A 26856-nucleotide genomic window follows, 5' to 3' on the forward strand; every position below is an offset into this window, starting at 1 on the left:
TGATGTGTGATATGTGAACAAATCGTTCTTTTGAATTGTTTTGGTTCTATTCAATCGAGCAGTTATCAAAATAATTCACAAGTCCATCTGAACTGAATCTTGATGTACCTGTTCTGCTATGTAAAATGTTTTGCTGTTGGTTTTAGGGTGAATCCACATGCAGCGAAACATTTCTCCGATGATGGGGTTGTATGGCTTCTTCAGACCCTGTTTTGCGCACACACACACACACACACGCACATAAAAATATATATATGTATCAGTCATGTTTATGTGTTCTGTGTTGCAAGAGCCGGAGCTGAAAAGTAAGAATGTTTTGTACCTTTGGCTTTTTGTAGAATCCAGAGATGTACCACTTCACCACCTTCTTCATGCGGTTATATGCATTCTCCTCCACAGCAGCTCTAAACACAAACAACAAAACGCTCCATCACACACACTACATAACAATACACTAACTGCCACAAGGTCAAAAGGCATGCTTGATAAGGGACGATACAAGTTTAATTTATTTTTGCTTAGACTCAAGGCTGTTTTGGTGAACCTAGTGCTTAAGTGGTTTGGGTTAGTCCAAGGTGTGAATTGTAGGGGCATTTTTAATTAAGATTAAGATTAATTGACCCTTATTAGTCCCACAACGGGGAAATTTCACCTCCGCATTTAAACCATCCATGAAGTGAAACACCACATACACTAGGGGGCAGTAAGCACACTTAGCCGGAGCGGTGGGCAGCCAAATCCGCAGCGCCCAGGGAGCAGTTGGGGTTAGGTGTCCTGCCCAAGGACACCTCAGTCATGTGCTGTTGGCTCTGGGGATCGAGCCGCGACCTTCTGGTCACGAGGCTTGTTCCCTAACCTCCAGCCCAAGTTTATGCCCCAAGTTTAGCAGTTTAGCAGTTACAGGGCTGATAAATTAAAAATCTAACTTTGTAAAGTTTCATTTACTTGTCAGTGCTGTTTGCTGTCTCAGTAGTTATACAGAGCTTTTGGCCTTTATATTAGCAGGTAGAGAATGGGGGATTATTTTACATGCTTTACTCTAAACTTCGTTCTGAACAACTGTAGATGTATGTGTGTGCATGCAGTATTCATCTTAGAGTCTGACAGATATGTTAATCTGTAAATAAAAGTCTTTAGCTGGCTAATAACATAGCTATATTGTTTCAGATTACTTCTGAATCATTTAAAAATGAATGAATATATTTTATTATTATATTTATGTCTATAATAAATGCCCTTCTGGATGATTTGAATTTCTACAGTATCTTCAATGAATTAAAAATTGAAATGCTTCATATTTGCAAAGCAGTGAATAAAAGGAAATAACAAAAAACAACTGCAGATAATTAAAGTTTATTACCATTTACTATCTACACATCTAAAAGACCTCTTGGCTTATATTATTTATGTTTATATTGTATTACAAGTTCTTTTTGAAGAAAATACAAACAACTAATCAGAAGTGATTCTGATTTTCAGTGTGTTTATGTATCTGTGTATTGTTACTCACTCAGACAAGAAGTCAGCATGGAAGTAGTAATCAGACAGTTTATCCAGGAATGACCGCGGCTCCAGGATGAAGGTGGGCAAAACAACTTTAGATAGGTCCATCCCCGGCCGTACCTGTTTCAGCAGTGTCCAGATCAGAGATTTATTCTCCTCTGATACGGTTTCAGTCTGAGACGCTTCACCGGCCTGAGATAGAGAGAGAGACACCCACACACACCAATATAACCTCCACAGACAAAGTAACTAATTGTTGAATATATACTTTCTTCTTCAATAGTTGGTTAAAGCGTCCAACTGCCTTACTGAAAGCACCATTCCAGTCAGGAATGTGACTGGTACTGGACATGATGGACAGGAGCTCATAAAGTGCCCAGTGGACGCACTAGGTAGATGTTTCTAATAGAGTGGCCACTGAGTGGAAGCATGAGGTAGGTTTCTCTAATACAGTGGCCAGTATATGTAAGTTTAGGGTAGGTGTTTCTAATAAAGTAGCCCATGAGTGGAAGCACAAGGTAGGAGTTTCTAATAAAGTGGACAAGCAGCATATAAATCAAAAGGACACCTGTTCTCAACTATAAAGGTTTCACTTGTGTTCTGAGTATCAGACCACTTAGCCAAGATTGATTAAAAAAAATTAATTTTATTTAATTAATCTGTCCTTTTTGAAAATAGAGGATTTCTTTGGCATCACTGTGATAAATATGCAGACCTTCTAAAGAACATAATTCTCTCTCACACACACACACACACACACACACACACCTCGCCCAGCTCCTCATGGCTCTGTTGAACATAGATCGTTTCCCTCAGGTTCTCACTGGGCTCCAGGTCAGCATATGAGTCGTCCTGTCGTTCGCTGGTGTCGCTGTCACTCTCTTCACTCTTCTCCCACTCGTTCTCCTCCTGGTCATTCTCTTTGTCCGATTTATCGGAGTACAGGTCCACATCCTTAAACTGCTCACCATCACTGAATCTGAGGGATCACGCATATAGATCAATCATGTACATCAACACAGGCGAAAAGGACCAATAAATCTCCTCTGACTGTCATCACTCAGCGTGTTCACTAGTCTGACTCTTCTAGAGCTCTATCACATTAAATGTAAGTACTGTAATGAGATGAACTCAGCTGAATGTGTGTGTATGTGTGCGTATGCTCTTACTGGAAGCCCTGCATGTTGTGTGCTCTGAGCAGGCTGTAGAAGTTGATGTGTGTGTGCGTGTGTGAAGTTTCTGTGGCAGCTGCAGGTTCTTCTTTTCCCTCCCGGATCATCGTTCTCTTCAGCAGGCTGGAACACTTGAGAGCCAGCTCCAGAGCGTCCATCCAGCAGCGGCCTGAAAACACACACACACGTGCACACAGACACACACACACACAAAGTCATTTAGAAATAAATAACACAGTAGCTGCTTTTTCATGTAAGTTGCATGCCATGAGTATAGATCCTTGTCTGGGTTTGGTATGAGCCCCGCATTGGCACAGTGGTTTATAAGGGAGGGCTTAATTTGTAAATGATGAGTGTGCATGTGTGTAGTTACCGTCAGACTCAGAGGCAGCACGGAAGATGAGGTGACTACTGGGCAGTGGCTGCGTGATAGAGCCAACAGCTTCTCCTTTAGGGCCCTGAAACATATGCACATTTGTTTGAGTGGTACACATTATGCATATGAAAAAACATCATGTCCCTTATGTACCTGGACTACGGTACAGAAATTATGGTACTATTACAAACTGTGAACTCACAGGGGCATGTAAAGTCCTTGATTTGTATCTGTAACTAGGGATGCACTGAATATTTAAATTTAAAAGCAAAATTTATTTTTGCTTTTACTGGGGGGCAAATTCTTATTACTGTTTCTTTTTGCTAATTTATTTAAGCCAATGTGCTTTGTTAGTATATCTGCTGGCATGTTATAATGTTCAGTGTTCAATCAATGTTTTGAAATTGCAGTTTAGTAATGATTTTTTCTTTGAAAACCAAGACAACATACACCTAGCCTATTTAATTTATGCAATAGTGAAAAAAGTGGTAAAATTAATGAAACGCCATGTTCGGTATTCAGTATTTGTTTCAGTTTGTTCACTTTCAGTTTCAGCCAGAAAATGTTATTCCGGTGCATCCCTATATGTAACTGTGCCATTCCTAACTGCTGTAAAATCACTGCAAGTGTGTAAGTTTACCTTCACGGCCCATATAGACTGCTCCAGAGGGTGAAACAGTTTGAAGCAAAATCCGTCCTTCTTTGAGGGTCTCTCAATAAGCTCGCAGGCGCTCAGCAGCACGGTGCCCACCCACTGCCCGTTCTTATGCGTCTTATAGATCAGTAATACGCCGGGCTTCAACACACACCACAGCTTTGTCCAACTCTTCAGTGTACCGCGGATCTACACACACACACAAACAGGCTTAGCCTAGCACTTCAGTGTAAAGGGGTATTTAACTGGAGTTTCATCTCTCAACCACACATACCTTGAGCCAGTCGGCCATGACAATAACAGATGGATCAGTGATGGTGCTCAGCAGCTCTTTAGTTGCTCGCTTCTTCTCCTCCCTGTAGTTCTTCTTCTGTACCTGCACGCACAAATGACCATATATAGTATATGAGCAATTTTTATGCTTGTTATGAAGAAACTGACCATGATGCATTTAAAAGACAAAAGAATGGTTACTGCAATTTTAACAGAAAAAACTCACATTTGAATTTTTTTTGGTCATGCAGCCATTGCTTGTGTAGCCATCTTGTCAGTTTTTTTTTTAAATAACACTCTGTTTGGAGTGTTCCTCAGAAAAACCTCCATTTGGAGGGTCATGCAGCCCTAACACTTGGCCTTTCTGCTCTATCTCAACAAATACTGGGACACCCTACCCCTAGGTGTGAACACGCAAAATGGGCTAAGAGCAAAGTGGTAGGAGCAAGGGGTTAGTCTGAGAAACCCTGACCCTACTCTAAGGAACCAAGCCTACTGACCCTACTAAATCTGAAGCAGCAAACCTACTGAGCTGTGATGAACTACTGAATCAACCGAGTCTGGTGACCCATTTACACTACTTAGTTTGAGGAACCACTGAACTAGTCTGAGAGTCTGAGAAAGCTTACAGCTTAAACACACGGTTGTACTGAATGCTGTAGGGATCCCTCTGACTCTGATGGGAGTGCTGATATCAGGCCTCCACTATCAAAAATACATTCATAAGCTCACACAAGCATAGAGACACACCACTTCTTACCAGATCTTACCTTAAGAGACTCTTTCTTGGTGAGTTTGTTCCCGGAGGTTGAAACATCTTTATCTGATCCATTATAGAGTTTAGTCTCAGACTGCGAATCAAGACAAATCAAAGCTAAAAATGGTGCTAAATATGATTGTGTGTGTGTGTGTGTGTGTGTGTGTGTGTGTGTGTGTGTGTGTGTGTGTGTGTGTGTGTGTGTGTGTGTGTGTAAAACTTTGTGTGAGAAAGAGAGAGTATCATACTTTGCTTTTTGATATGGAGAGTGAAGAGTCCTCTTTCAAAGGTAAGATTTCTTCCTTTCGCTCAAAACCTGCAGAAACACACACCAAAAGCACTACATTATTTGTCTGAAACACACTGAGAGAGCATGTGTTTGTTATTGAAGCTGGTGAACGATTATGAAATTAAAAAATGAAAAATTAAGAAAACCTCCACCAATGCTTGTCCTGTGTTGCACCTCATTTAAAAAGTAGTGTGGGCTGAAACACTCGATATAACTTTAGCATGAAAAGATAGGGCTGCCGGAGGCTGAACAGGTGGGTATAAACTCATGTAGCATTAATGAGTGGAGTTAATATCCTGTAGGTTGAATGGGTGGGACTAAACTGCTGTAGGCTGAATAAGCAATAAATGTTAATGAGTTTCTCGACATCACAAGACAAGGTTGGTTTTGTAGCCTTTGTTTTGTTCTGGTATAATGACTCCTTATTACTGATGAAAAAAATAATTATGTAACCACAATGAAATAACAAAAAGAGAAAAGGAAGAAAAAACAACAACAAGAACAACAACAACAACAACACATGTTAAGCTTTGTGAAATGGCTATTCAGGTGAACTAGGCAATTATTTTTCATTCATTTGCATAAACCCACTCGAGACAAAACATCCTGTATACAAACACACACACACCACACACACACACAGACACACACTCCATGGAGGTTTGAAGCAGATGTGTGTCACACCAATCTCTGAACATGAAAAACACACTGATTAACTCTGCAATAACTCGCACTTCACAGTGCGAGTGTGTGTGTGTGTGTGTGTGTGTGTGTGTGTGTGTGTGTGTGTGTGACTCTAAGAACAGCCCTGAGCATCACATTGTGTATGAAGGACTCTTCAGAATGCTAATGCTAAAGGATAATCTCATGAGCATAACAGCCTCTTTAGCATTATGGACTCATAAGCATAATAGGTCATTAGCATTTAAAGACTCATCCGTTGCATCTCCTTTCAGAACCACTGTTTATCCAGAATATTCGCTGATATGGCGCTTCCTTAGACGCTCTAGCACTTTTACACACAAAGGTCTAAAATGTTCTTTAACAGAATTTTGTTTTAACCAGGTAGAAAAAATAACTCTGATCACTTGCTGCAGCTTTATGGACAAGCTTACAGTTTGAATGTGCATGCGTGTGTCCTCTATTCTACTGTAACAAAGTCCAGCCCAGCATAATTCAGTACAGTTCAGTCCAACAAAGTTCAGCTGAACATGGGACAGTCCAGAACAGCACAGTCCAACACAATTCAGTTTAACATAGCATACGCCAGCAAAATCCAGTCTAGTCCAACGGAAGAGTCCATTCCAGCACAGTCCAGCATAGTCCAGCCTAACACACTCCACCACAGTCCAGCCTCATCCCGTCCCATCTCAGTCTAGTCTAGTACAGTCTTGTCTAGTCTAGTTCATAAAGACAGATGGGTAGACATGAAGATATGTTGTGAATGAGCCAAGTCTCTCACTCAGTATATACTTTTCCCAGCTGCTTTTACAGCAGTGTGTGATTCCAAATAAATAAATAACCCCAACCCTGACCCCTGACCCTTGATCCCTAGCCTTAATCTGTAAACAGCAGCAGTACAACCGGAGAGGAGCAGAGTCTGAAGCGTTTCAGTGTTTTCTGATTATTACCCTCACTGAGTTCCAGCCTGTCAGACAAATCACCAACACATTTACATAGAAATAACAGAGGAAACACTAACTCTCTAATGCACAATACATACATACATACATACATACATACATACACACACACACACACACACTCTCACACACAGACACAGACACACACACACACACACACACCCATACACCCATAGACACACAGATACATACACCCATACACACCCCCCCCCCACACACACACACAGACACACACAGAATAAGGCTGAAACATACACCCATACACACACACACCCACACACCCACACACACACGTTAAAACTACAGCTTCGAGTTTCACACAGACAACCAGATTGCAGGGAGTTTAAATCTTTATTAAGACAGAAAAACATCCCACTGCTAATCGGTCTCTCAAATATCAAGAGATTTTCATATCAGCCAACAGCACCGCGGCAAACCTGAAAATTAGCTTTAAATCACAGACAGCGGGATTTACAGCTAGAACAAACACACACTCCCACACTCATATTGCGCAGAACCAGAAGGCATATCAACTGGTTTATGAGGTTCAGAGTGGAACAGGAAACTCTTTTAGTCAGAAAACAGAGCTAAATGGTGAAATGAACAGTATGATATTTAACATTTAAGCCACAACAGCTGCAGTTCTGCAGGAAAGAGCAGATGGAGAAGCCTAACCTTTCATTATCATTTTTTTTCCCTTCTCCTGTAAGGCTACTGTTGGGTCAGTCCATCTAAAATCACTAAAGGTCTCCCCACTGATCATCTTTCTGCAACCATCTGCGTTTGACCCATTGATAAATATCAGTTGACTTGACAACTTCATGCGTAGCTGAGATCTTTTTCCAGAGGTATAATTTATAAATTTTTAATGGCTCATAAATTTGAAACTTTATTACTTCAAGGCTGTACAATCATATCCACAAAGGGCCAGTGTGGGTGCAGGTTTTCATTCCAGACATGAAGAGCACACCTGATTCCCATCGTTTAATCAGTCAGTCTCAGTCAGGTGCAATTCTGTCTTGTTGCAACTAAAACCTGCAGCTACAACAGCCTTTTGAGGATTGGACACCCCTGCATTTAAGACAAGGACCAAATTGCCAGAAAGAGCACTGTAATATGAGGAATGCCAAAAATGCACACGATCTGATGCAAATCATTGTGGGAAATTAGCTCAAATGCATGAAAAAATGTATTTTGGTAATAACATGTCAAACCAGGATGGATGAGCCATATTTAAGTGTTTTGATGGTTTGTTTATATAATCTCTTTTGTTGGCTTTGAGTGTGCGCCCCCTATAGGTGATTGGTGCCACCCTATAAATCTGTGACTGAGATGCCTGACGGAAAGGAAGGCAGAGCAGCAATACCGTCATTGACCTCAGTTGGCGCCTCAGTTGGCACCTCAACACCCAGCCGCCATTGGGGGCTGTCAGCCAAACAACCTTGCTCTATCCTGGGCTCCTAATACTTATTAATGTTTATGGACTTCAGGCTATTACTGCAAAATTTCATTTTTGTATTTCTATTTATTCATAACAAATTTCCGGCGATATTTTGCATCAAATACCCTCTTTGGAATTCTTGGAAACCAACTGCGAGTCTGACACTGAATCTGTCTTCTTCTGTGTGGTAAAGACAACTGGAAACTAGAAACAAGGGGTTAAAGGATAAATTCAAACTGTTTTTACCATCACACAGGATCTTAGTCTCTTTTGTTTTGGTAGTTCAGCACATTCCAAACCAAAGGGCAGTCTCAGAACATATCCCACATCCAGACTAGCATCAATACTTATCAACATATCAAACTTTCAGTGTAACTCCATTTAAGGTCAAAATTATGGTCACGCTCACTTTAAAGCCTCTATTTCTGAATTTCTTAATGAAGATCCAAGACTAAGATTCTGCACTCTGTCTATCAGACAGAAGTACAGTATTTCCTGTAAAGATTAAACCAGCCTGAGATGATTAAGTCTAAACTAAAATTCAGTTCCAATTTCTGGATTCAGCACTGTATGCCTGGTTCTCTCTCTCCCCCCCTCTCTCTCTCTCTCTCTCTCTCTCTCTCTCTCTCTCTCTCTCTCTCTCTCTCTCTCTCTCTCTCTCTCTCTCTCTCTCTCTCTCTCTCTCTCTCTCTCTCTCTCTCTCTCTCTCTCTCTCTCTCTCTCTGAATTTGTATACTCCAGCATCCTGTGGTTTTCTCCTAATTCTGTAATTAAGAAAAGGGTGCTGGTCACTCAGCTGAAGCTGATAAAGCAGAAGGGATGCTGGTCACCCACCTTGCAGTCCGGCGGGGAGCTCGTTGTAGCCCCCGAATGAAGCGTTGCGAATCAGTTTGCGTCCAGCAGGGGGCGGCGGCCGCAAACTGCCCCCACAGGTGGAGAAACGCCGCCTACCCAGAATTCCCTCTTGCTTCATCATTAGGACGGCTGGAGGAGGGGTGAACGCCAGCGGCAAACTGACACACACACACACACTCTCACACAAGTCTACCCTACAGACAGATAAACACACTGCTGGAGTCACAGCTATCCAAACCACTAAAGCTAACCTGTGCTAAAAGACAGCACAGCACACACACTCCTCCTCTACACGGCACAGCACACACTCCTCCTCTACACGGCACAGCACACACACTCCTCCTCTACACGGCACACACACTCCTCCTCTACAAGGCACACACACTCCTCCTCTACAAGGCACAGCACACACTCCTCCTCTACACGGCACACACACTCCTCCTCTACACGGCAGAGCACACTCCTCCTCTACACGGCACACACACTCCTCCTCTACACGGCACACACACTCCTCCTCTACACGGCACAGCACACACTCCTCCTCTACACGGCACAGCAAACACTCCTCCTCTACAAGGCACAGCACACACTCCTCCTCTACAAGGCACAGCACACACTCCTCCTCTACAAGGCACAGCACACACTCCTCCTCTACAAGGCACAGCACACACTCCTCCTCTACAAGGCACAGCACACACTCCTCCTCTACACTGCACAGCACACACTCCTCCTCTACACTGCACACACACTCCTCCTCTATACGGCACAGCACACAATCCTCCTCTACACGGCACAGCACACACTCCTCCTCTACACGGCACAGCACACTCCTCCTCTGCACAGCACAGCACACTCCTCCTCTGCACAGCACAGCACACTCCTCCTCTGCACAGCACAGCACACTCCTCCTCTGCACAGCACACACTTCTCCTCTACACAGCACACACTTCTCCTCTACACAGCACACACTCCTCCTCTACACAGCACACACTCCTCCTCTACACAGCACACACTTCTCCTCTACACAGCACACACTCCTCCTCTGCACAGCACACACTCCTCCTCTGCACAGCACACACTTCTCCTCTGCACAGCACACACTTCTCCTCTGCACAGCACACTCCTCCTCTACACAGCACACACTACTCCTCTAGACACTCATACACACTTCTCTACATACACTCTGTCCTTCCTGCTCCTTTCTCTTTGCTCTCTCTCACGCAGCTGATAGTGAAAAGTGCGTGTATGTGTGTGTATAAAACCGATAAAAATAATAAAGCAGTTCTACACTCAGCCTCTTTGACCGAACTGAAGAAAAATGTCTCCAGCTTTCCCCCATTCATATCTTTCATCTCTCTCTGCATGACTCACTCCATCTCTCTCTCTCTCTCTCTTCTGTATTGATGCAGCCTCTCTCTCTCTCTCTCTCTCACCGTTTCTGTCCTTCTGTCTCTTTTCTCTAACTGCAGCACACCACACTGCCACAACCGCTCAGAAAAGAGTGAACTGAGTTAGCACCGCCCCTTCTCACTTCAACACTATGACTCTGTCCAATCATAGCCCACACAGGTAAGAAGGGGAGGAGGGTCCTGTGTTTTGAGCACCAGCTGAACGCATTTTGGGCCAAAGTCTCTTTCTTCTGCTCTGAAGCGTTTCTATGAGAGAGTTACTGAAATTCAGCAACCAAAGGGACGGTTTTCAATGACAAGATAATCTGAACCTCAAACCTGCCTGAGACCTGAGACCTGGCATCCTCTGTTCATATGTTTAATTGGAGCGAAACTCATTTTTAATTTTTTTTTTTTACAGTGGTGGAGATGTCAACCAGGAGTTACCATGTCTACAAAGCAAAGGCAACCCTTTTATTCACTATCCAAAACAACCAGCATATATGTTATCAAAACATATATATATATATATATATATATATATATATCGTTCAGCATTAATAGTGCCATGACAGATGTGCCAATTACAATGCCATGTACATTATTGCCCTATACCATCATGAATACTGGCATGTGAACTGTGCACTGATAACAAGCTGAGTGGTGTTTAGCCTGGAGGACACAGTGACCGTGATTTCCAAAAAGAATTTTAAATGTTGATTCATCAGACCACAGGACACTTTTCCACTTCCCCTTAGTCCATTTTAAATGTGCTTGGGCCAAGAGAAGGCGGCGGCATTTCTGGATCCAGTTTATATTTGGTTTCTTCTCTGCGTTTAAGAGCTTTAATTAGCATTTGTGAATGCAGCGCCAAATTGTTTTCATAGTGTTTTTCAGATGTTTTTCTGAGCCCATGCAGTCATTTCCACTACAGGAATCATGTCCATTTTTAATGCAGTGCAGTCTGAAAGCCCAAAGATCAAGACCATCAAACACTATTTTTGGCCTTCTCACTTGCATATAGCTTTCTCCAGATTCTCTGAATCTTTTAATGGTATTACATACTGTAGATGATCAAATCAAAAGCTCTTTCCTATTACATGTTCATCATCATCATCATTAACTGCTTAATCCAGATAAGGTCACAGTAGCAGTTGGGAGAACAGAGAATCTCAGACGACCCTGTTCCCCGCAACTTCCTCCAGCTCATTGCCATTACCCCAAGCCGCTCCCACGCCAACTTGGAGATAATCACTCCAGCAGGTCCTAGGACAACCCCGGGGTCTAGTCCCGATAGGCCATGCCTGGTACACCCCCATTGTGAGGTGTCCTGGGGGCATCTGGATCAGATGCCTGAACCAACTCAACTAGCTCCTCTCAATGCAGAGGAGTAGCGGCTCTACTCTGAACTCCTCCTGGATGACCAAGCTCCTCACCCTATCAAGTAGAATGTAGCCCACCAGCCTGCAAAAGCTCATTTCCACCGCTTGTATTGCATGTTGAGAAACTATTCTTGAATTGTTGCGCTAATTGATTGTGCAGTCTTTCACAGAGTGGTGAACCCCTCCCCATCTTTACTTGTGTGTTAGTTGGTATAGAGTAGTGGGTAACACCTCTGCCTTCTATGCTGTAGACTGGGGTTCAATCTCTGCCTGGGTAAACACCCTACACTATACCAATAAGGGTCCTTGGGCAAGACTCCTAACACCACCTTCGCCTACCTGTATTTAAAAAAAAATATGTCGCTCTGGATAAGAGCGTCTGCCAAATGTAAATGTTACTTTTGAAAGACTCAGCCTCTCTGGGATGCTCATTTTATACCCAATCGTGTCATTGACCTGCTGCCAATTAACCAGGTGTTTTTTTGAGCATTATACAACTTTACCATCCTTTTGTTGCCACCATCCCAACTTTTTTGGAATATGTTGCTGGCATCAAAAAAACAATAAAATTTCTCAGTTTCAACATTTGAGGTATTTTATGCCATTTCAATTAAATATAGGTTTTAAATGATTTGCACATTATTGCATTGTTTTTATTTCTCATATTTTTAATTTTTCACAGCATCCCAACTATTTTTGGAAATGAGGTTGTATGTAAGGGTTCATATGTAATGTTCATAATGGTAAAATAGTGGTAAAGCCAAAAAAAATATTTTATTTTACAACACCCTGCAGTGCAATGAATGGATTAAAGAAGAAAGGTTTTATAAAACACCTGAATGTCTGGTTCCTACCATCACCACTGTGAACAACTCAGATAATAATTTAGTCTCAAAGCATTTCACATCAAACCACTGAATGCTCAAGGCTAAAGGCTATCAAGAGACCAGTGGTTCTGTCCATATGTCTTTCTAATGTTCGTTCCCTCAATAACAACCTGTACTGTTTATATGTCATGCTATATGCCTTATTTGTGGCATATCAATGAAATGAATACCTTTGGAACCCACAACTATTCCCTTACTGCTGCTTGTCATATTGAGTTTCATCTACTGGCGCACAAACGCTATTGACATCCAAAACAGGAAATACACATTAACAGCACACCACTATTTTTGCACTGCAAGTGAGTAGACATGATAAAGACACCGATAAAAAAAACAACTGATAAACATCAGTGCATGGCATACATGCACATGGGCAGTTCTTTCAGATTGCCAGGGTATATTGTGTAGAATCTTAAACCCGATTTCATGTCTGAAAGCTCCAAAGCACCAGAAGAGTAGAAGCCACAACCACCATCAAATCTGCTTAGAGCTCCTGAATCATTAGCATCACTCTTCTCTTCTGTTAGACAACTAGATATTGAGGATCAAACTGCTCTGATTAGACAATGTCATTTATGAGCTGGTCAATCAAATGCTCTCAGTTCCACCAGCAGACCCTTCTGTGAGCATGAACATTAAAGAGCCTCTTACCCACAATCTCTCCTCAATCTTGAACACTCTTTAGAGCCATAGGCAGTGGCTAACAGAAATCCTGTTGAGAAATTACACTCCGCTTCAGAGTGTAAAAATTCACTACACAGCATCTTCACAACACTTCACTCACTCTCTCACTCACTCACACTCTCTCTCACTCACTCACACTCTCTCTCTCTCTCTCTCTCAACTGATGCAGCTGATGCAATTCACCACCACAAGAATCCTCAAAAACAGAGAATATAGCCTGTAGTGGTCAGTCTGCTGTAGCCTGGCTTTGTTTGAGTGCTCGTATAGAAACATCACCTGCAGCTGCAGCAACACAGCTAATGCTTTCATCCTGACCATCGTGACCTCTATCTGTTCTCATTTCTTCCTGACCTCAACTCTAACCTCTATTTCGTCTTGACCCCTACACTGTTCTCCATTTGTCCTGCATTTTATTCTCTATTTTGTCCTGCGTTCTGATCTCAGGTTTCATCCTGAAGTCTAATCTTTCTTTTGTCTTCATTTAACAGATAGTTAGACAGATTGATGGATAGATGGATAGATAGAACGAATTAACTTTACTGATGCTGGAGGGAAATTGCAGTGTTTCAGTAGCAAGACATAATTATGCATAAACTTACATAAACTATGCAGAAAAATAAAAAATAGAAAGAAATCTAGACAGAAGTTAAAGTACAAGAGAAATTAAATAATATTAATCAAAGAGGAGATGCAGTGATGTGGTTCAGCACATTTCAGAGCGCTCGCTACAACAGACGGGTAGAGTGGAGCGCTCGCTACAACAGACCGGTAGAGTGGAGCGCTCGCTACAACAGACCGGTAGAGTGGAGCGCTCGCTACAACAGACCGGTAGAGTGGAGCGCTCGCTACAACAGACCGGTAGAGTGGAGCGCTCGCTACAACAGACAGGTATAATGTCCATAGAAGCTTAGTGCACACGCCAAAAGACCTCAGCCTCCTCAGGCTTTGGCCCCTCTTGTACACTGCGAGAATGTTACAGCTCCAGTCCAGCTTGTTGTCCAAGTGCACACCCACATATTTGTATGTCCCAACCACCTCCACATCAACACTGTCAACACTAAATCTGTTTCGTCCTGAAGTTTATTCTATTCTCGGTTTCCTGACCGCTATTTCTTACTAATCACTACTATAATCTTTGTTTCATCCTGATGTCTACCGTAATATTTGTTTTCATTTTTAACCTCTTCTCTACTTTCCTTCATTCTGATCTCTAATCTAATCTTTGTGTTGCCTTGACCTCTATTCTCTATTTTGTCCTGACCTCTATTGTAAAGTCCACTTTGTACTCACCTCTACTCTATGTTGTTTCATCCTGATCTTTAAACTTTTCTGTTTCATCTTGACCTCTAATCTGTATTAGGTCTTGATCTCTATCCTAAAGTAGATTTTGTCTATTCTATTCCATTTTGTTCTGAACTCTTCACTATTCTCTGCTTCATCTTGAACTCGATTCTCTGCTTCATCTCAACCACTACTGCTTGTTTTGTTTCATTCTAACCACTACTCTGTTCTCTGTTTCATCCTGACCACTACTCTATTCTCTGTTTTGTCCTATCATCCACTCTGTTTCCTGTGTCATCCTAAATTCCATTCTATTTCTCTGTTTATTCTTACCAAATAATTGGCTATTTCAGGAAGGTTGTGCTTGTGTGCTGAATGCATGACTCATGTTTATTTGGCTACATCGCATCGTAGCAAAAACTATGCAGACACTAAAATCTACTGATGCTCTGTGTGTGAGTGAGTGAAGTCAAGTTGCGGGAATTGTGCTTTTTGCCAAATGACTGCATAGTTCAACCTCAGCATGTCCAAACCACTCCATACGGTGTAGACGTAAACATAAATTTTATTTTTTCTTTTAATACACACTGCTCAGTACCTGCATCTCTCACAATCACAGAATTTCAACTAATCCATAATGCTGTGGGCTGGACACTGAAACAGACTGTCAAAGTTTCAATTGACTGTGCTTTAGATAAGCTAGATAAGATAAGATGAGGCTTTATTGTCATTCACATCACATGTGGTACATGAGGTGGAACGAAACATTGTACTCACGGTCCAGTCAACTCCCAAGTAACATAAACAACAAATAGAAGGTGCAAATAATGGGGTGGACAAATAACAGCAGCATGAACCGCAGCAGTATGAGTACAAGGTAGGAGGTGTACATCTAAATGCTGGTAATGTATAAAGTGACATGTGTGGATGATACAGTGGAGGCACGCTCCAGGTAGCCTCCTACCTGAGGGGAGCGGAACAAAAAGTCTGTGTGCTGGATGGGTGGGGTCCTTCATGATGCCAGTGGCCCTTTTCCTCTACACATCATATGTTTACTGGCCAACTTGATAAGGCTGTGGGTGCGACATAGGCGTTTCTATCAGTCATGACTGTGTTAGAAATGCACAAAACTCACATTTAAGCAGGGCTGCAACCAACAAGGATTTCCATCATCGAATAATTGGTTCATTATGACTTAAATTAATCAATTCATCAGGAACATGTGTATGCAAAGTTTCTTTCAACAAAGTAAAAATAAAAGACTTACTTCTCCTCTTGCACAATGCTCTTTCAAACATAAAACACCTACTCGGTTAAACTCAATATCAATATCAACCAGATCTTCTGCACTGCCTTCTGCACTGCCTTCAAATATACTGTTTGACTCTGTGAAAGGAACAGAAAGGAACAATCCAGGAACCACATTGATATCGGTACTGCCAGACAATATCAGTATCAATGAAGAGGATACCATTACCTATGACTGATACCATGAAGCAATCTCTGCTGCCTGTATGTGCTGCTGAGTGACAAGCAGCAGTTAAAATGCTCCTGGCAAAATCTGCAATGCCAGTATTTTCTATGAAGGCAGTGGTAGTGGATGATATCAATTCTGCTATAGAATGGTGTAAAGTATGCTAACGGGAACCACTTACCTAAAGGGCAGAGACAGGCTTCTTTCAAATCACTCATCTCTAACTGTTAGTTACAGTCTGAATTGGTGGTAGTCCAAGTTGATATTTTGGGAGCGAACACTGGAGAGACATATGGAAGGAGCTTCCAGTCTCTTGGGGTAGTGACAGCTTTTAGGCTTGGTTTTGCCTTTAGAATTGCAGCCCACTAGCCGAACTATTGTGTCCACTAGCCCCACCCACAGAGCACCTCCGTCAGTAATCTGTATCAGCAGCGTGGTGTTGTCTGTTGCTTCAATCAATCTGCCAAATCCATTGAAAACTGCAGCTACCAACAGCGTGAACAGCTAATATTTCCAGCAGAGTTTGACACTCATGACAAGCATGAGTGTACGGGTTGTAGAAATATCAGCACCATAAGATAATTAGGAGAGTTGGTATTGGTACTTGGTATCGGCCAATATCAGGTAATGGAAGGGAATCAATGGTATCGATAATGTCGATTAGCCATTGTAGCCCTGCATTTAAGCTTTTTATTGGCACACGAATACAAATTAAAATGCAGAATTTGATGATCAGCAAAATTAGAAATATCAGATCTGATTATCAGCTGAGCTGAAAATTGATCAACCCCTAGCCAGACGTCCTGCTGGAACAGCAGCTATAAGCAAACTCAACAGCCATTAACTCATTTTTTGCAAATCTGTTCCACCAATCAGCAGCTCGTTCCTGGCATATAATCAGTGAAAGCAGACGATGCTTTGTATCTGAACAGTTTCCTGTCAGCTTTCTAAAACAAGTTACTCAAAGCAGAGCTCAGTTCTTCTCAGTTCAATCTCAGTGTCACTGTGATGCTCAGCACAGATGTGTTTGAGGAGTGACGGAATCTACTCTAATTAAACACAGCTAATTCACACACTGCATAATCCACAGAGGCCTGTTGTCATCATGAAATGGGTGGGAATCAAAGTTCATGCTCTAAATGCTACTTTACTGACCTTGTCAGTGTAATTAACGCACACGCTGCCATCAGGATACAGATGAAATTAAAAACTGGAGATTGAATTTTTTTTCATCTACAAGCAGATCACACTCCTGGATTAAGCTGACCCCATCCATGCCAGCCACCCCCACCCCCTGGAGATAAGCTGCAAACAGAAAGTACTCAAACCACCCACACAATGCAATATTAATTTAGTTTAAAAATACAAAGAGAGGACTGTAAACAGCCCAGCTCTGATGTTTCAGCCTAAAATGCATTAACTGATTGATGGATAGCCCGCAGCACTCTGTGGCTAAGTGCCTCATTTAGAGCTTCAGCTAAGACAACAAACTTCAAAACTTCTGACCGAACAGGCTAGTAGACTACTGTCCACTTCAAAGTAGTGATCATTGGAAGTGAAATAACAAGAACCTACTAGTTTGATCCGAGTGAGCTGTGTTAGGAACAGAACATCACTTGCTCCTGAACATGAGCGCCTCCTGCTCCTGACTATCAGCTCCTTCTTACCATCTACTGCTCTTGACCATCACCTATACCAGACCATAAACTGCTACTGACCACTGGCTCCTGACCACCAGCTCCTTCTGACTATCAGCTGGTTCTGACCATCACCTATACCTAACCATAACCTGCTCCTGAACTTCAGCTCCTTCTGACCAGCAGCTGATGATCAGTGTCTTCTCCTGACCACCAGCTCCTCATGATCATCAGCTCATCATGATCGCCATCTGATCCTAACCATCAGCTGCCCCTCATCAAGTGGTCTTGAACATCAAATCCTCCGTTTACCTGCCATTACCTGCAAATTTAGTTGAATTTCCCTGGTTAAAATCTCAAAATTTGTTTTATAAGCTATTGCAGTACATTACTACACCCATCAGTTCCTGTCTCTGATAGCTAAAGCCACACGACACTCAGAGATACATAGGCTAGTCAGGCTAATGGCGCTAACATACACAGCGCTAATTAAAGCAAAGCTCTGAAGGTGTAAATGTCAGTTTAACATTAGCATACCAACTGGCATTAAAGATTAGTTTAAAATATGACAGACAAAAGCAGACAGTGACGTTTGAGGCCTCTGAAAGCACAGCTTTATCTGCTCTAATCCTCTTTGTGGGGTCAGGGCCGGACACGAGACCACACCAATTCAGCCCAAATGCACAAACACTGCAGGTCAACAAACAGTTAATGTAATAAAAGCCTTCTGCAGGTTGGGCACTTTAATCACAGACGAGTTCTTAAATATCACAGTGTTCCCCTGCTTTTTTAACAGAGCACTAAGGCCAAGACTAATGACTAATGCTTTTAAAAGCACTCAGTGAATTGACTGCAGAGCCAGCCACAGCGTTTGGGTCAGGTGGGCATTCACTGTCTATTAGTGACAGCACCCCCAAAACACAACACTGAGCCAAACATTGCAGTCTACCACCAGGACTGCAGGTATTTTGGGTCTGAGCTGGATATAAAGAGTTAGTGTCAGCTTTGCATTAAGCTAAACATCTCCCAATACAAGACAGCACTAATACACACTAATATACAACAGCACTAAACAACACTGACCAGTAGATAGTAACGCTGACCAACAGCAGTCATTATAGGGAAAGTCTTTCCACTCCTGACCATCACCCACTTTTCTCCCCCAGCTCTTCCTAAACATCAGCCCATCCTGATCATCACCTGCTCCTAACCATCCACTCCAACTCACTATCAGCTACTGACCACTGCTCCTAATCATCACCTAGGCTAGACCATCAACTCCTACTAACCATCACCTGCTCCTGACCATTATCTGCTCCTGACCATCAGCTTCTCCTCAAGACATGATAGTGCAACATCAACAAGCATTAAAACACTGACCAACGTTGGCCAGTGCTGCCCAACTCTGAAGTCCTCATTGGGAAATTCTGTTCACTTGGTGGGCACAGCGGCAATACCTCTGGGCTGTTATTCCCAGATGAACATGACCAGGCTTCTCTCTCTTTAGAGAGAGAGACCTATAAGCCTGAGACTTAAGCATTTTGAACGTGCTTGGAAGAAAGTACCACCAGAACCACCAGTTCTGTTACATTAGCTAGAGGCCACTCCTTCGTTTATGCAAATTCTAGTAAAACTGGCCATTACAAGCATAAGTACATACGGCTTCTCACTCAACAACAATTTAGTCCATAAAACCTTACTCCAAATCTCAGATGTCCAGTTTCGATGTTGTGGTGCAAAATTAATTTTTTTCTTGTCAATCTATTCTTCTCAGTAACAGCAGGAAATGAAATAAATGAGAGAGTGGTCTCTGAGCTTTGCACAGCACTGCAACTCTGCATCCAAATTCTTCTGATACACTGACAATATTTTTTTTTCCATTTCGGAAAAGCACGGCTAAAGTTTACTCTTCTTTTATTTCTTTTTTTTGTCCACAGCAGTAGTATCTGGTGTGGCTGGTGGCTGCGCACAGGATTCTGGCATGTTTATTTTTGCCAAAATCGGCCAGACCAAATGTCCACAACACCAACTTGTATCACAAATTCCCCATAACAGACACTTCAAACACTGACGGCTGCAGAGACACAATCTCATACAGTGAGAAAAAATAAAACACCGTTAATGCTTTAGCCTTGAAAATCACTCCAGTCCACTATTCGGCTCTGGTGGAAGCTGCTGGAAGCCTTACTCAGCCGGCTGGTGCAGAGGGATTATCTCCCTGAAAGAAATTTCAGAGCTCAACCCTTGCACAGCTTCACCCACTCCTCAAATAAACGTCTAAACAAAGCATCCAACCTCGGTTCCTTAAAACAATGACCCAGGATTAGGCTTACTCCACTCACTCTGGAGCTAAAGCTGTACTGGTTAGCAAAGTCAGCCGCAATCAGTTTCTTCCAGCCCCCCACACCTTTTCCAAAGGGAGTTGATCAGCCAAGACATGCCTGAAGTCTGAGGCTCGCTTCCCTAGTTTTAGCACTGGAGCTACAAGGCTAATGCAGGTACCAAGTAATGGCATCTTAGCAGGTGTTACCTGCATTTCTAAACCATCATCCATCATCCAACCATGTCAATTTGTTAAGTAATCTTTAATAGATAATGTGATTTCTGACACTGTAACTCAGACTGTCATCTGTAAACATAGACTACATAGCTAACGACAGCAGAGCTAGAAACAGTGGCCATCTTAAAGCCTGCACTTGAGGCAAGTGCATAATGATTTAGGCAGTGAGCTTCAAGCTAACTGGTGAGGTATGAACTTCCACTACTTGTTACCTACACTGGCCTCGTAGTTCTAGTGTTGGAACTAAGAAGAAGCAAAACGGACACAGCAAACTTGTCCTGACAACATCAGTTTGGATGGGGAGGTACAGCGTCGATCCTAGCCTATAACTTTAAATGATCAGATCAGTGCAACTCATGCCCACGCACACCTCACACTGTCCACCTTCCCTCTACTAAGCCTCCACTTGCAGCTAATGGCTCTCTGGTCCGCAACTTGACCCCTGACCTCAACTTCAGCACTCAGAACTCATCTAGCTGACAGCTAATTCTGCTAACTGACCTAACACAGCTAACTTAGCCAAAACAACTCAGTTAACTCGGTTAGTATGTCTATCACAGCTTACTAAATTCATCTAACACAGCAAACTCTGCTAATTCAGTGGCTACTTTATTAGGAAATGAGCTACTGGTTGAGCTACTGGTAAGGGTCATTATAGTCCAACACACCGCTAGTCCTGCTACACTTCTACAGTACTTGCCTTGTTTGCACTGCGGTGTGGAGAAAGACACCAGTTATTCATCAACCTCACACACACTATCACAAACACACCCAGAAACGTTACGTCCAGCCATTACATCCTCAGCACTGAAAAACACATACACAGAACCACCCACACACACACGCGCACACACACACGCGCACACACACACGCGCACACACACACGCGCACACACACACGCGCACACACACCTCTCATTGGACAGCAGCCACACAGGAAAACAGTGAGGGAATCAGTGATTGGTGGAGAGAATACAGTCCATTTGCATCTTCTTCTGCTGAACAGACGATCAGACATAATCTTCTAATCCACACAATCCCTCTCTCTCTCTCTCTCTCTCTCTACCTTTATCTCTCTCTCTCTCTGCTCGTGTCTCCATCAGTGAGCTGAGACAAAGTGAACGAAGTAAACAGAGTTATATAGCGAATGAAGAAACCCTACACTAAACTATATCCACTCCGTACTAACCACAACCCATCTCCACACGTCCACTCCGTACTAACCACAACCCATCTCCACACGTCCACTCCGTACTAACCACAACCCATCTCCACACGTCCACTCCGTACTAACCACAACCCATCTCCACACGTCCACTCCGTACTAACCACAACCCATCTCCACACGTCCACTCCGTACTAACCACAACCCATCTCCACACGTCCACTCCGTACTAACCACAACCCATCTCCACACGTCCACTCCGTACTAACCACAACCCATCTCCACACGTCCACTCCGTACTGACCACAACCCATTTCCACACGTCCACTCCGTACTGACCACAACCCATCTCCACACGTCCACTCCGTACTGACCACAACCCATCTCCACACGTCCACTCCGTACTAACCACAACCCATCTCCACACGTCCACTCCGTACTAACCACAACCCATCTCCACACGTCCACTCCGTACTAACCACAACCCATCTCCACACGTCCACTCCATACTAACCATAACCCATCAACACACATGCACTCCGTACTAACCACAACCCATCTCCACACGTCCACTCCGTACTAACCACAACCCATCTCCACACGTCCACTCCATACTTACCATAACCCATCAACACACATGCACTCCGTACTAACCACAACCCATCTCCACACGTCCACTCCGTACTAACCACAACCCATCTCCACACGTCCACTCCGTACTAACCACAACCCATCTCCACACGTCCACTCCGTACTAACCACAACTCATCTCCACACATGCACTCCATACTAACCATAACCCATCGACACACGTCCACTCTGTACTAACCACAACCCATCCTCACACATCCACTCGATTACTAACCACAACCCATCGACACACGTCCACTCCGTACTAACCACAACCCATCTCCACACGTCCACTCCATACTAACCATAACCCATCAACACACATGCACTCCGTACTAACCACAACCCATCTCCACACGTCCACTCCGTACTAACCACAACCCATCTCCACACGTCCACTCCGTACTAACCACAACCCATCTCCACACGTCCACTCCATACTAACCATAACCCATCAACACACATGCACTCCGTACTAACCACAACCCATCTCCACACGTCCACTCCGTACTAACCACAACCCATCTCCACACGTCCACTCCGTACTAACCACAACCCATCTCCACACGTCCACTCCGTACTAACCACAACTCATCTCCACACATGCACTCCATACTAACCATAACCCATCGACACACGTCCACTCTGTACTAACCACAACCCATCCTCACACATCCACTCGATTACTAACCATAACCCATCGACACACGTGCACTCCGTACTAACCACAACCCATCTCCACACGTTCGTTCCATATTAACCACAACCCATCTCCACACATCCACTCCATACTAACCATAACCCATCTACACACGTCCAGTCCGTACTAACCACAACCCATCTCCACACGTCCACAGTGTCCAACAGATTTTAAGTGGCCCTGTGGGCAGTGTGTTATAAGTGGCCTGGTAGCTGATTTGTTTCATCTGATGGTGGCATGTATTTAGTCCAGATTAAGCCATAAAGCAGAAATTTAACACTGAGAACCACTGATTCTGGCTAGATGGAAATTTGATTACTCTTCCTTTAAGAGCCATAGCAAACATGAGTGCTTCATATGTCAGAAGACTGTAATGAATTTAATATCAGTAGCCATGAGACAAAGCATGGACATTATAATAAATATTCAGGAAAGAAACTAAAGCAACTACACCTACCCAAATCTAACAGCATCAACTTCTTATCAGAGCAAATTAGCAGTAGTAGTATTAAATATTAACACTTTAAGACTAAAAACGATGTGCCAATTTGTGCTTTGTAATTTTCTCTTACCCATTTGATAAAGTTTTTCTGAACGCAAAGCAATTCTGTTTAGCTTGTCCAATCAGAGTCGAACAGGGTACTCCATAACTCACAATATCTGTACAGTCTGCACATAAGAAATTATGATACCTGAGGGGACATGTAAGAAGGTATGAGCTAAACAAGTATCTAACATGCATCAAACAAAGTTATCTAGCTTCTCCTTCAAATGTGGTGTGTGTGCTGTAATGGCACTATTCTGTTATGCTGTTAAACACTGTTCACATCTCAAAAAAAGAGTTCCAGCACAGTTATGAGTAACCTACACCCATCCACTCTGTACTACAGCAAACCATCAAAACCATCTACACCCATCCACTCTGTACTACACCAAACCATCAAACCATCTACACTCGTCCACTCTGTACTACACCAAACCATCTACAGCCGTCCACTCTGTACTACAGCAAACCATCAAAACCATCTACACCCATCCACTCTGTACTACACCAAACCATCAAACCATCTACACCCGTCCACTCTGTACTACACCAAACCATCTACAGCCGTCCACTCTGTACTACACCAAACCATCAAAACCATCTACACCCATCCACTCTGTACTACACCAAACCATCAAACCATCTACACCTGTCCACTCTGTACTACACCAAACCATCTACACCTATCCACTCTGTACTACAGCAAACCATCAAAACCATCTACACTCGTCCACTCTGTACTACACCAAACCATCTACACCCGTCCACTCTGTACTACACCAAACCATCTACACCCATCCACTCTGTACTACACCAAACCATCAAACCATCTACACCCGTCCACTCTGTACTACACCAAACCATCTACACCCATCCACTCTGTACTACAGCAAACCATCAAAACCATCTACACTCGTCCACTCTGTACTACACCAAACCATCTACAGCCGTCCACTCTGTAGTACACCAAACCATCAAAACCATCTACACCCGTCCACTCTGTACTACACCAAACCATCAAACCATCTACACCCATCCACTCTGTACTACCTCAAACCATCAAACCATCTATACCCGTCCACTCTGTACTACACCAAGCCATCAAACCATCTACACCCGTCCACTCTGTACTACACCAAACCATCTACACCCATCCACTCTGTACTACACCAAACCATCAAACCATCTACACCCGTCCACTCTGTACTACACCAAACCATCTACACCCATCCACTCTGTACTACAGCAAACCATCAAAACCATCTACACTCGTCCACTCTGTACTACACCAAACCATCTACAGCCGTCAACTCTGTAGTACACCAAACCATCAAAACCATCTACACCCGTCCACTCTGTACTACACCAAACCATCAAACCATCTACACCCATCCACTCTGTACTACCTCAAACCATCAAACCATCTATACCCGTCCACTCTGTACTACACCAAGCCATCAAACCATCTACACCCGTCCACTCTGTACTACACCAAACCATCTACACCCGTCCACTGTGTACTACCTCAAACCATCAAACCATCTACACCCGTCCACTCTGTACTACCTCAAACCATCAAACTATCTACACCCTTCCACTGTGTACTACCTCAAACCATCAAACCATCTACACCTGTCCACTGTGTACTACACCAAAACATCTACACACATTCACTCCATACTAACCCTAACCCATCTATACATGTCCACTTTATACTAGGCTAGTGATATCATTGTGCACCATCTTCTAATTGTGACCAAAACGATCAATTTGTGTATCTTAAAGCTGCTGACAGCATTTTTGACATTATAATCATCCAAATTGAGTCACAGACCAAACAGATGGAAGCTACTGCCGGCTGACGATGCTATTGAGCTCAAACCTATTACCAGTCATAACCCATCTACGCACGTCCACATTAGGAGCTGTGCGTTTATGTGAGTGTGCATGGGAGTGTGTCTGGAGTGGCTGCTGAAGAGCTGTTGCCATGGCGATGGGGTTGTAGCTCAGGTTTCTGATTCAGAACAAATGAGCGCTGAGTTTACAGAACTAGACAGAACAAAACTCCAAGGGCTGAGATTTGCTGTGGTACGCAGACAGGAGTGTGCCTGTGTGTGTGTGTGTGCCTGTGTGTTAGATTGTGTGATAGTGTGTGCGTACGTGTCTGCAGGTAGAGATGCTCCAGAGGCACTGACCCCTGCCCAACTGCAGATCAACCAGTAACCTAGGAAACCTATCCTGACTGAATACTGATTGGCTGGTTGTGTGTAGACACACTAAAGGATCATGTGTTCTATACCTACACAGAGGAGTGGTTTTCTCTTTACTGGCCTTGCTGCGCATCAAACATGAATCACAACAGAAAAAATCCAGGTGCTGCACTAATATTTCAGCCAAATCACCCTGAGCTGTCACAGTCCTCTCACACAGTAACTCCCAATGTAAGCAGTTTATCACTACAACATGCATCGCCCTACTTCCAATTAAACTCCTGCTATGAAACTTTTTTTAAAACTCAGTTTGAAAATTTGTGGCCAGAATAACAGAAACATTTTACTACATTTATCTTACATTATATATTGTATTTACAATTAACAAGCAGGTTTCAGTACCAAAAAACAGTCAGGTGATGCATTGGAAAAGGAAATATTTATCTAAAAAAAAATGATGGTCCCCATGGCTATCTGGCACTCGCTGACAGCACCATACCTAGATTATTTAGGTCTTAATCTTCAGCTTCTGTAGTAATCTCCTGTCTGTGCAATGTCATCTTATTTAACAAACCATTACATGTATAAAATTATTTCATAGTGTGATATTATCAAAATGGAAGAGCAACCACAGCTCCGGTCACCTTTGCATTTTCACCTATAATTAAACAGGAAGGACTTGCGTGTGAATGAGAGCCAAAGTGAAAATCCCAGACAAGTTGACCAGGCAATTTACTTACACAAAACCCAGTTCAATATCCAGGACAGTTCATGTGTGATCAAAAGCAGTGATGACTATTTTAGAGCTGCTAAATGGAATGTTTCTATGAAGAGTAACTTTAGTAAATTTTTTAGATTTGTTTCACAAATGAAAACTGGAAGTTCACTTTGCATATCAATCTACAGAGAAACAGCAAAAACCTCCCACCTGTGTGCATAGCCACCTCTGCACAAATGCAACACAGCACAGCCATCAAGGCAAAGCATGAGACATGCTTGTTTATTACAGTGTTCAGTTTTTGTGAGAGAAAAAGCCTGCGGGAGTGTATTTTGTACGTGACTCAGAAATGAAGGAGCTGTTGGTCGCTCACGTTGAGGACGTCACGTCCTGTTTATCTGGAATATCATGGCAAGAATGAGTGCATGCATGCCTGGAAAAATACTGTTTAAGGGCTGCACATGTGAATGACACAAAGCCCAAACGTGTGAAAAGTAACCCAGTAATGTCCTACATTTTAAGTGAGAAAAGGGTTTATGACCCAGGGAGACCATAACAGGTACCACACTGCCATTGCAATGGTTACAGTTATGAACTGTGACTAAATCTGATTTGTCTGATTACTTCCATGT

General features: G+C 43.0%; 1 protein-coding gene across 5 annotated transcripts in view; it reads right to left on the reverse strand.

Moving 5' to 3' along the window:
- Positions 1 to 26856, reverse strand: part of osbpl8 (oxysterol binding protein-like 8) — a 66392-nt gene that overhangs the window by 12323 nt on the left and 27213 nt on the right. For 3 of the 5 annotated variants that reach the window (XM_017682117.2, XM_017682116.2, XM_037540090.1), the window contains 10 exons: positions 4985 to 5052; positions 4750 to 4830; positions 3981 to 4082; positions 3692 to 3895; positions 3049 to 3133; positions 2673 to 2844; positions 2272 to 2482; positions 1511 to 1695; positions 323 to 404; positions 109 to 207 (listed from right to left, as the gene is read on the reverse strand). In XM_017682117.2, the coding sequence (XP_017537606.1) occupies positions 109 to 207; positions 323 to 404; positions 1511 to 1695; positions 2272 to 2482; positions 2673 to 2844; positions 3049 to 3133; positions 3692 to 3895; positions 3981 to 4082; positions 4750 to 4830; positions 4985 to 5052 (1289 nt within the window). Of the gene's footprint in view, positions 1 to 108; positions 208 to 322; positions 405 to 1510; positions 1696 to 2271; positions 2483 to 2672; positions 2845 to 3048; positions 3134 to 3691; positions 3896 to 3980; positions 4083 to 4749; positions 4831 to 4984; positions 5053 to 8943; positions 9303 to 26856 lie in introns of those variants that run through there. The other 2 variants (XM_037540098.1, XM_037540086.1) reach the window with 2 other exon arrangements.

This window comes from Pygocentrus nattereri, chromosome 1 (genome assembly GCF_015220715.1).
Source record: "Pygocentrus nattereri isolate fPygNat1 chromosome 1, fPygNat1.pri, whole genome shotgun sequence".
Taxonomy (NCBI): Eukaryota; Metazoa; Chordata; class Actinopteri; order Characiformes; family Serrasalmidae; genus Pygocentrus; species Pygocentrus nattereri.